General features: G+C 43.7%; 1 protein-coding gene across 1 annotated transcript in view; it reads right to left on the bottom strand.

Annotated features, from left to right (window-relative positions):
* Positions 1 to 296: 296 nt before the first annotated feature.
* The window catches only part of C4H14orf180 (chromosome 4 C14orf180 homolog), a 28,073-nt gene continuing 16,336 nt past the window's right edge, over positions 297 to 12,033 (bottom strand). Inside the window, exons 5-7 of the mRNA XM_065593717.1 lie at positions 11,795 to 11,918; positions 8,483 to 8,509; positions 297 to 1,569 (exon numbers count right to left, since the gene is read on the bottom strand). Coding sequence (XP_065449789.1) covers positions 1,367 to 1,569; positions 8,483 to 8,509; positions 11,795 to 11,918 — 354 coding nt within the window. The 3' untranslated portion in view covers positions 297 to 1,366. The remainder of the gene's footprint in view (positions 1,570 to 8,482; positions 8,510 to 11,794; positions 11,919 to 12,033) is intronic.

The following is a 12,033-nucleotide window of genomic DNA, read 5'->3' as shown; positions in this document are numbered from 1 at the left end:
AGTGTTTTGTTGGTTGTCATGACAGGGGACTTTGGGATCTTGCAAGCATTGTCTTCCATCTTCTTCACAGGGTTTTTTCTGCTGTTGCAGATTCTCAGGTAGTCTTTATCTTTCTGAATACAGTAGGGCACTTGTCAAAATATTTTCTTTTAATTTTACTTGAAAAGAAGGCCAGGCAAAAAAGGATGTTGCTATTTTGCCTATGGAGAAAATAAAGTCCAGGAAGCTAGTGCTCACAGGCCAGATGAATTTGTTGGCCCTCTCTGAGACACACTTGGATAGACACATTGGGGTCCACTTTGACACATACAAGAGGCATTCAGCATTTATTGCACTATCATTGTTAAAATGATCCCCTTCAGAAATATCTTTACTGTAGGATATTAATGGGGGGGCCTCCCAAAACAATGGAGCTTTATCCTTGCTACCTTCATAAACACTCAACGGTAGCATTATGCAAAGCCTTAAACTATAGTTGAGCATGCATGGAATGAATACATGGCCCCCTGACTGAATACAAGCTATAAGTAAATTGAAAAAGTTTGTTGATGTCACAAACCATGTAAACTTGGCTCATGAGGTTTACGGACTGAATCAAACTCATAGGATTAAACTACTGACTTGATAATTAACCTGGGATTCAATTCTGTTATGTGTGATATTAAGCAAATAACCATAGCCTGTTTAAATGAGTTTCCATTCTCTCTTCCATGCCTGGGAGCCCGGTGAAACATTTCCAAGAGCTATCTTTTGCCCACATAGGAGAAAGCTTGAGGGGAAATGAGAACACCATCTGCCAAGGTTTTACTCCCAATCATTTCACATATGTGTAAAATACAGCATTGCAGAGCCCTCAAACACAAGAAGTAATACTTGCACACATTGCAGTAGCAAAACCAGAGTGGAATGATGGTCTTGTGATTAAGCTACTGACCTGAGACTTGATTGACCTGGGTTTAGTTCCTGGTATTATCTACCTATGTGACCTTGATTGAATCAATTAATCTCTGTGTTTCTGTCCCTTTGCTTTTTCTTGTTTCTTCAGTTTATAAGCTCTCTGAGGCAGGGACTATCTCTTATCAGATATTTATGTATTGCCTAGGACAATGGAGCTCTGATTTTGGTTGCAACCTCTAGGTGTTAGTGTAATACATACAATAATAATAAAAGAAATGGAAAACAAGTGGCTACAGGAAAAGGTAAATGTACAACAGGGTCAGCTCTATTAGTCTTCAAAGGGAAGGCTGGCGCATTCTCTGGTGTTTGGTTTGAGTGGGCTGTGAGCCTTGTGCTGCAATATACGTTTAGATGTTATCTGCTAAGATCTTTGTCTTGGGCCATGCACAATTCCACACGTGTGACACTGTTATTGCCTCATAAACCAAGTCCAGCATTTCAAAGCAACGCGTCTTATCTGAAGAAAGAAGATAACGAGCTGGGATTGAAATTCTTCCAAGACTTTGAAATTCTGCTTCACGCTGCTGTAGTACAGACTCACAGCCAGGATCAGCACTAAACAAAGCGAAATCCACAGGAGCAAAGGCAATCCAGCTGATGGCCTGTCATGTGCTGGGAGAGGTTGGGGAGAGAAAAGAAACAAGCATTATTTTAGTGTTGTCTGAAACAGCTCCCAAATTTGACCCCCACTGCTGCCTTTGTCCTGGTTTTCTGGAAACAGCAGGTTAGGCAGAGCTCTGGTTGTGAGTGCTTCTATATGCATCAGTTAAATGGCAGCGAGTCACACCTCCCTACAGAGGCTACTGAATATAAAAGATGTAATCTAATGGAGCATTTCAAGGGTTTAATTATATACAATAAGAACAGGATTACCATAGTTAATGCATGTTCTCAAATTTCCTCACAGCAATTATTTTTTATACATTTAAGCAAAACACTAGGTTAAATTCTAGAGAATATTAAGCAACCACGACTAATTATTTAATGCTCACAAATGTTCCATAAAGAGAGAGGAAGTAGATGACTTGCCTTTTCCCTGTAACATTAACTTGTTACAGGTCCTGCTAATTAAAATAAGAAGGAGATGTGGATGTGTCAACTGAACAGCACATTTACAATGCTTTCACAGGGCCAGTCTGCCTCTCAATGTTAAACTTGCTAATCACACTGGAATGTCCACTGTGCTTAATCATAAAAAGGAGTATATTGTAAACATTTCTTCTTGCTTGTAAAAATAATCTGAGGAATTTCAGATCACTGTGGGTCAGGTATACTACGAAATCATTGGGCTACATTTTACAGCTTGGGTGCCATTCTGCTGTCTATTAGAACCGGGCTATTCCATTGCAATGCTCTCAAAGGGTTGGGTCAGGAATAACAGGGGCAAATAGAGATTTAGATATGAGAATGCACCTTTAGTGAATCTTTCTGTTACCTCATCATGATGCGAGAAGTTAGCCAGTTTTCAGGGTCCTGCCAATTGTTTCCACTAAGAGGAGAAATTGATATGGAGCCAGATATTTCTTTGGGGCAATCCTGTTTATTTAAGAATATACAAAGTCCAGTTTCCCTGAACACAGCAGGAGATAATTTCTTTGCTCATAGTTCTAAGCCTCTTTTCTACAGCACTCTGCCCAAAAAGCTCTCTTACCCCTTTTTCAGGGCCACATCCCTAGTGCTTTTTCTGCTGTCCCCTTGGGTTTCTTCTCCTTCTCCATGTCTGGTATGTGGTGTTTCTCTCTTACACAGGCCCCAGCACCTGCATTTGCTAGATCAGTCCCCAGGCAAACTCATTGGTTCACATAGTTAAACTTCTACTCAAGCCTTGCCATGTGCCTGTGTTCTGGGTGATTCTGTTGTTTCTGGTTCCGTAAAGGAGCTCATTTGTTTTTTACACTTATCCTGAGTGACAAGCGCTTGGTACACCCACCAGTTTAACCTCACCCATAACTTTTCCATGGTATATCCTATCACTACCACGATGACAGCCAGGGACTAATGGGGGCATAACCCCCTTATGTCCAACCAGTTGGGGGCCATTGGGCATAATCTCCTTCCTTCCAACCAATTGGGGGCTAATAAGGGAGAGGTGGCATTACAACATCCCTATCCCACTGGAAGATACACTCAGATAGGAGGAGCAACAGAGGGTCCTGTGGCACCTTTAAGACTAACAGAAGTATTGGGAGCATAAGTTTTCGTGGGTAAGAACTTCACTTCTTCAGATGCAGATAGGAGGAATTCTCCACTGGTCAGTTAAGCTGGCACTACAGCAACTTTGCGCCACTAGTCTAAGGGCGAGGATCTGGCATCAAGTGTCTAGGGTTCCCAGACTTCTGAGGACAGGTGCTTCTCATTGCTTAAGAGACCTGTGCAATAGGTTTGTACTGTGCTCCTGTGCCTTATCCCAACTGGAGGAATAGGCTGCCATAAAAAAGATGGAGAAAAGTTGTTCTCTCTTACCACAGAGGGCAGGACAAGAGGCAATGGGTTCAAACTACAGCATAGCAGATTTAGGTTAAATCTCAGGAAAAACTGCCCAATTGTAAGAAGAGTAGGACAATGGAACAAACTAGCTAGAGGAGAAGAAGCTTCTTCATTGGAGGCTTTCAAAAGGAGGCTGGATAACCATCTGTCTGGGATGGTTTAGACACAACGAATCCTGCATTTTGGCATTACGACCCTTGCAGTCCTTTCTAACCATATGGCTCTATGATTCTAGAGAACAGCACAACAAAGTGGGAAGGAATTGTACATGCTCCCTGCTGCAGCATGGGTCAGTGCAGTGTATGCAGGTCATGCTGTGTAGGGGGGAAGGTTATCAGCAGTAAAAGGAAACTGGGACCACAGACACGGACAGTGATTAAAGTAGATCAAAACAAGAGGGGGATCTGGCCAGTTCTGTTGGGTGGCGTCACAGGTGTTGACATTAGGTGCAAGATCTTCAGCTGTTGTAATTTGGTGCAGCTACCTTGAATGCAAGGATTGTTACTATTCTATGTGTCAGCATTTCTGTGGTGGGCATCTGAGTAAACTCTGCCTGCCTGACAAGCTGAGACTTGCAACGCCCCAGTGGATCAGAGAAGGGCCAGCCTCATGATACAGGCAAAGAAACAGGCACACCAGGATTAGAGCTAGACTCTAACTATAGAGTCTCCTTTGAGTAAGGGGCAATGCGTAGGGTACTTCCCGGCTCCTCCCCACTTCTCTGGGGTAGGAGTAAGTTACTTCACACCCTCTCCTGGAACAGCTCATTACTCCCTGTGTGCCTGGTCATCTACTGTGGATGGCAGGTTGTGGGGGCTGTCTTGCTACTTCCCATCAATTTCCCTGACTCCCCTGATCATTTGCCAACGACAGGGAGTATGGGGGTCTCCTCATTGCAGCTGGAGTCATAGTCTGAGCAACGGAGTAAGCCAGAGGGCACGCTATTCCTATCTTGTTCTCTGCACTGAAGTAACAAAAGCTTACATGTAGCAACTAAATTAGGTTTATTTAAAGATTACAGCACCCTAATGACAGAAATCAGGGCCTGATGTCCACTGCAGTCTGCCGCTCACCTGGTTGTATTCCTGCAGCCCAGAGCCCCATCCTTCACTATCGAAGGTGACCCCTTTTGGCCTCTGCAGCCACACTCCATATCCTACCACAACAGCAGCTGCACCAGACTCCCTCTCCTTTCCTTGCCTAGCCGAGTAAGGGTTGGGGCAATCTAGTCACACAGGAAGCCTGTGATATATCTCCACTCTCTTAATTCCCAGGCTTGTGTTTAGCCACATACCATCCTTCTTTTACCCCTAAACAGCATGTGTGAGCTATTTCTGAGAGTGTAATGGCTGCTCTGTTGGTCTGCATGGTCATTGCACAGTCAGTATTATTTTATAAAGCACTCTGAGTATTAAATGTGCTCTCAAACCAAATTCATGCCTGAATAAAAAGCGAGAGTGTGCAACTATTTGCCTGGCATATGCACATAATCAATAAGAAGATAAAAATGTGGTGTGTATTGTTATGGGTAAAGGACTGACATTAGCTGTAGCGTATTTAAATTAGCTTCTATTACCAACCCTGGAATACATAGCAGTCAATTAAGCTGTCATACAGATGTACATAAAGGAAGGTAAAAGTCATAAAATCAAGCAACAAGCACATAATAATGTATCAAAAAGTGTGTGGGGAGAAGGTAGAATGTTAATAGCAATCATTTGAAAGCTCACCAGAAGCCAAATCGATGCTCTATAATAGAGTTGGGTGAATTATTTGCAGCAAATAATTTCTTCATTTGAATGTAGCCCTTCTTTCTGCTTGTAGATTATCTGTGAATAGGCTTCGATTTTTATAAATTTGTCTGTTATTTGGAATTATTCTACAAAAGGTTTATGTGAATATATTTTAGCCTGTGGATTGCTCACCAGCTCTTTCCAGTGAAACTATGTGCTGTTCGATATTTCCAATGTGTGATTTGTCTCTCGAATCACCTGATATTGTTCCTCGTTCTTAACTGGGTGACAGACTTCAATAAAAAGGTCACAGTTAGTCTTATAGTAGTGAAAATGATTTGGGAACTGATTGTGTGAATTGAGAATCACATTTTGATTCAGGCCTTTTTATTCCCTCTCCTCTGACGTTCTTGCAGAGGGTTTATAAATCACACAAATGTTACTGTCTGCCTGGTTTACAAGGGATTCACACTTCAGATATAAATGTAGATATTCGTTAGTCCCCAGTCATGGGGGAAATGCTCACTCCCTGCTTATAAAGTTTCAATGAGGGAACAGAAAAAATTACATGTGAGGATATGTCTGTACTTTGAGCTGGGGGAGTAATTCCCTTCTCAAGGAGGCATACCCATGTGCTTGAACTAGTGTGCTAAAGATAAAGCGTTGCGACAAGGACATGTGAAGTGGGAAGGGGTACGCTCCGAGATGCTAGGCATGGACTCAGGTCAGCTAGCCTTTCCTCCTGTTCACTCTATTTGTAGCATGCTAGCTCAATTAGAGCTAGCGCTGGTATGTTTTCTGTAGCTGGGAATAAACACCACCAGCTTGAAGTAGAGCCAGACCCTGAGCTCAACAATCAGATCCTATGAATAATGAACAGTGCACAGGTATAGTGGAAGTGAATTCTGATAATTGAAAACAACCTTCAGGCTTAACTATGGTTGTTGTACAATTGCAAATAAATTCTTTAAAAAAAATCAGTCTGCTCATGTCTAATTTGGAAACAGAAAAAAGGGCTAAATTCTTGAACTGGTTGGTGAAATTTCAAAGGAATTGTTTTCCCTCAGAATATGTAGTTCAGTTTAAATCAAAAAGCTTGGTGAAAATGGGTACATTTTCCCAGAATTTTGTTGTTAAAAATGAAAAAAAGAAAGTTCTTTTTGGAATGAAATGTTTCAATTTTTTGTTTTGAAATTAAATTCTCATTTCAAAACATTTTATGTTGTATTATTATCATCTAGTGTAGTACAAGAGAAAAAGAATTTTAAAGTGGAATTTGACAACTAGACATTCTGAGTTTGTTAAAACACAACATTTCGAACAATTCAAAATGATTTTTTTTCTGAAATTTTCCATCATGGAGAATTATGTAATTTTCAGTTTTCACTGCAATTTGTAACCAAACCAGATTTCAAAATTGAAAAATCCTTTGTGAAATGGAGCTTCCATCCTCCACACAGCTCCATGAAACCCATCAGCTGAACTGTTTGTTACAAATAGCATACTCAGCTCCAGGGCCTTTAATAATAAAGAGGCAGTTGGTCTGTGACAGAGGTACAAGACTGGCTCACAAGAGCTCAGGGTTCAATTCCTGGCTTTGACACAGATGTTCTGCGTGACTGGGGGCAAATCACTCCTAACCAGCTCAGCTGATTTAGACCAGCTGAGGATCTGATGCAGCATGTCTGAGTCTCAGGTCCTCATCTGTAAAATGGGGATAATAATACTTCCTTTCTTCTCCCTTTTTTCTAACTTATCTATTTAGACCGTGGGCTCTTCAGAACAGGAAGATCTCTAACTATGTATGTGTACAGCACCTGGCACAATGGGTCCCAGTTAGGGTTGCCAACTTTCAAATTTCACAAAACTGAACATCCTTGCCCTGCCCCCTCCCTTCTCTGAGGCCCCGCTCCTAGTCGCTCCATCCCCCCTCCTTCTGTTGGTGGCTCTCCCCCACCCTCACTCGCTCATTTTCACCAGACTGGGACAGGGGTCTTGGGCTGCAGGAGGGGGTGTGGGCTCTGGGGTGGGGCCAGAAATGAGGGGTTCAGAGTGTGGGGGGGTTGGGGTGCAGGAGGGGGCTCAGGCCTGGGGTAGGGGGGTGGGATGTGTGAGGGGGTGCGGGCTCTGGCTGGGGGTGCGGGCCCTGGGGTGGGACCAGGGATGTGGGTGTGGGCTCCGAGAGGGAGTTTGGGTATGGGAGGGAGCTCAGGGCTGAGGCAGGAGCTTGGTTTGTGTGAGGGGGGGTGCAGGCTCCAGCTGGGGTGCAGGCTCTGAAGTGGAACCAGGGATGAGGGGTTTGGGGTGCAGGAGGGGGTTCAGGCCTGGAGCAAGGGGTTGGAGTCTGGGAGGGGTGCAGGCTCTGGCTGGCGCTTACCTTGGGGGGCTTCCTGGAAGTGGCAACATGTCCCTCCAGCTCCTAGGTGGAGGCGTGGCCAGGCGGCTCTGTATGGTGCGTGCTCACTGCCTCCACCCACAGGCGCAACCCCCGCAGCTCCCATTGGCTGCTGCTCCTGGCCAATGGAAGCTGCAGATCTTGTGCTCGGGATGGGGGCAGCACATGGAGCCCCCCGGCCATCCCTCTGCCTAGGAGCCGAGGGACATGTCACCGCTTCTGGGGAGCTGCACGGAGCTGGGTAGGGAGCCTGCCAGCCCCGCCAATGAGACTTTTAATGGCCCGGTCTGCAGTGCTGACTGGAGCCACCAGGGTCCCTTTTTGACCAGGCGTTCTGATCGAAAACCAGACTCCTGGCAACCCTAGTCCCAGTTTTGGTTTTGGGAGGGCCTCCAGATCTTCCTGTAATATAGTTAATAACACTTGCACACAGATTTGTTGGAGTGTTTCTGCAACTTTTGTTTGCCTTGAATATTCTTGCACACACAAGAGAAAACAGATTATTTTAATTATTTCCTCCACATCACCACTGTGTTAATGAACTGCATATTCACCACGGGTAGAAGTCAGCCAAGAGAACTACAGCTTAGCTTACGGGGGCTTCACTTCCCTATCTCAGTGAAAAACCTGGACCCATTTTATTGCCATAAAATGTATTAATTATGTTTAAATTAAATATGGCTCCAGGGACTGAATTCTTGTTTCCTCTATTTGTCTTACCTTCTGTTGGTTTAAAATACTGGAGCAGAACTGATCACCTATTGTGCTTCATGCACACACAAAAACACTGACAGCATGAAACAATTCCTATTCATGGAGTATCGCTGCACAATTAATCGCAGCAGCAGGTAGGCAATCTCAGGTTAGTGCCAGGGACGGCCCACAGTTATAATGTAAAACTTCAACTTACCAACTCTGTAGTCCCAGCAGGAAATGTCTAGAAAAGAGAATGAAAAAGTTCTTACACGCTAACAAAGGCTGCCTCAGAGTGAAATAGAAGCTAGGAGGCCTGATGAGAATCTGGGTCCTCTGGCCCACTAAGTGAAAGTTGCTACCTAAAATGGCAAGTGTGAAAAGGTAGAAGCATTTCAGGAAGAAATGGAAAACAGACAGTGATGGAGCAGGAATGTAAGATCCAGAGACTGCTGCTGTTGTGATTGGGATGAGAGGTTTCGTAGCTGTTGCCGAGAAGGAACGCCTCATCTGAATCATTTCCAGCATGAGAATGAGACAGACCAGCAGGCTGAGGTAGGAAGTTAAGTTTAAAACAAACACTATTGTAACATGGATTCCTCATCGAACAATATCCCGGAACCGTGCCTATTTGGCAAGGACAGCTCGAGTACAACCCAGCATGAAAATACAGAGAATGGAAAAATGTCAGTGGCGCCAACAAGCTTTCTCTTACCAGCCTCTAACTGAATTGTATTAATAGCACTGTATGGACAAACAGCAAGGGAGGCTTAATCACAGGCTGTTGCAATAAAGAAAATTAGTTATGGCTCTTGAAATGAAAGACTGGGACTGATTCTCCTCTCAGTTACACTTCATTGTGAGTCAGGAGTAATACGATGGGTTAGTTTGCAGCAAGGGAGATTTAGGTTAGATATCAGGGAAAACCTTCCAACAATAGGGATAGTTAAGCCCTGGACCAGGTTACCTAGGAGGTTGTGGAATCCCTGACAGAACAGAATAAACAAACACCTGTCAGGGATGGGCTAGGTATACTTAATCCTGTCTCAGAGCAGGGAGGATAGACTAGAATCAGTGGTTCTCAAACTTTTGTACTGGTGACCCCTTTCACGTAGCAAGCCTCTGAGTGCGACCCCCCCTTTATAAATTAAAAACACTTTAAATATAATTAACACCATTCTAAATGCTGGAGGCAAAGCGGGGTTTGGAGTGGAGGCTGACAGCTCGCGACCCTCCATGTAATAATCTTGCGACACCCCTGAGGGATCCCGACCCCCAGTTTGAGAACCCCTGGACTAGATAACCTCTTGAGGTTCCTTCTAGTCCTACATTTCTAGGATTCAGTGGAAACCAGCATAAGCAATGATATTTACAAATTCATGGATGACAGGAGAGGTCCTGGAAGATTGGAGAAGGGCTAATGTAGTGTCCATCTTCAAAAAGGAGGGAAAGGAGGAGCTGGGGAACTATAGATCAGTCAGTCTAACTTTGATACCTGGGAAGCTACTAGACCATGTATAAAATATTCAATTTGTGAATACCTGGAGGATGAAAGGGTAATTGCTAGTAGCCAGCATTGATTTACCAACAACAAATCATGCCAAGCCAGCTTGATTTCCTTCTTTGGTAGGGCAACTGGTCTGGTGGACAGGGGGAAGCGGTGGACATAATATACCTGGACTTCAGCAAGACTTTTGACACAGTTCCACATGACATTCTGATAAGTAAGCTGGAGAAATGCCGGGTTGTCAGAACTTCCATTAAGTGGACACATAATTGGTTAGCAATTGCAAACAAAGAGTAATTATTAATGGAATGATGTCAGATTGGAGGGAGGTCTCAAGTGGGGCTCTACAGGGATCTGTTTGGAGTCCAGTGTTGTTTAACATCATTATTAATGACTTGGATGTAGGTAGAGAGAGCATAGTGATCAGATTTGCAGAGGACACAAAGCTGCTGGGGGGGGGGGTTGTCAACAATTTGGAGGGTAGAGCTAAAATTCAGAGGAATCTTGATAAATTGGAGAACTGGGCTATGGACAACAAAATGAAATTTAACAAAGACAAATGTAAGGTGCTACACTTAGGGAAGAAAAAACAAATGCACAAATACAGAATGAGGGAAAGCTGGTTTAACAGCAGCACGTCTGGGAGTCGTGGTGGATTACAACCTCAACATGAGTCTGCAATGAGATAATGTTGCAAAAAAAAAAAAAGCAAATGCAAATTTAGGTTGTATTAACAGAGGCATAGCATGCAAGTTACAGGAGGTGACAGTACCATTCTACTCAGCATGGGTTAGGTCTCAGCTGGAATAATGTGTTCAGTTTTGGTCACCAATGTATAGAAAGGATGTAGAGAAACTGGAAATGATCCAGAGGTGAGCGACAAAGATGATCAAAGGGATGGAATGCAAGCCATACAAACAAAGGCTGAAAGAACTGGATATGTTTACTTTGGAAAAGAGGAGATTAAGGGGGACATGATAGTGGTCTTCAAATACTTGAAATGCTGCCATAAAAATGGAGAACAGTTTTCTCTTGTCACAGATGGCAGAACAAGAGGCAATGGATTCAAACTACAGCATAGCAGATTTAGATTAAATCTCAGGAAAAAATTCCTAACTGTAAGAACAGTAGGACAATGGAACAAACGGCCTAGGGAGGTTGTGGAAGTTCCTTCACTGGAGGTTTTCAAAAGGAGGTTGGAAAGCCATCTGTCTTTAGACACAACAAACCCTGCATTTTGGCAGGGGGTTAGACTTTCTGGTCCCTTCTAACCATGTGGTTCTATGGTTCTAAATGAGAGGAGAATCAGATCCTTTAGAATTCCATTCCACACCTCCCAACTTGCACTAGAGAGAGATACTTGTCACGGTTGATATGGACATAAATGCTCAGAGTGAGATGGGGAAGAATAATTTCTCCTCAGACATGTGGTGTTAAGCATGCAAGTGGACATCCACAGAACTTAGGGTCAACTTACTGGATCCTTTCATGTGCCAAATTCTGAATGACTAGAAAGCCCTACAGATAACGTGATCCTGGCCAAAGCCCATTGAAGTCCCAGGCTAAATCCCTTTTGCTTCAGAGTGACATAAATAGCACATAAATCTGTCCTAAAGGGTCACCACCTCCATCCCTGGTCCACAAAGGGGGTATTCTGGGATGGGATGAGATGAGGTAAAAAGGGACATGACCAGAACCTACTGATCTGTCAATCATGAACTGTTAGAATACTCCTTTAGGGGACTGTTCCAGGAGGTCAGTGAAAATAGCGCTGTGGTTGTTTTAACTTGTGCCAGGGCCTATTTTGCCACTAGGGAAGGCAGAAAGGTGGATCACAGCCACCTGTGCTGAAGATTGAGCTGAAGGACTGTGCCCCAAGAAACTGGCCCAATTTACACAGATAACACAATGAATAATGCTAACAGACATTGGTGAGGAGGGGGGTCTGAAAAGATGTGGAAACACTGGAAAGAGAATGCCACTCTTGGGAGAATATAAATAGTTTTAATATCTTAAACATACCATATCCAGTGATCTCTGGCTCACGAAATCGAACCCTTCTCTCTGCTTTTCGCTTTTCGCTCACAGCTTGGTTCACGGGTGGCCTTTTCCTCAGTATCGAAGGTGGACATTTACTACAATTCGTCTAGATAATTGATCAAAGCACAAAATGCCATCGTTCAAACTGGAGCAATGCCTTTTGAATGAAGCTCTGAACTTTCTTTGGCTATATAGTATTTATATGGTGTCCTTCAAAAGAC

This window comes from Chrysemys picta, chromosome 4 (assembly GCF_011386835.1).
Source record: "Chrysemys picta bellii isolate R12L10 chromosome 4, ASM1138683v2, whole genome shotgun sequence".
In the NCBI taxonomy this organism is placed as follows: domain Eukaryota; kingdom Metazoa; phylum Chordata; order Testudines; family Emydidae; genus Chrysemys; species Chrysemys picta.
Note: the sequence above shows the minus strand (reverse complement) of the source record. Positions and strands in the feature narration are given on the sequence as shown.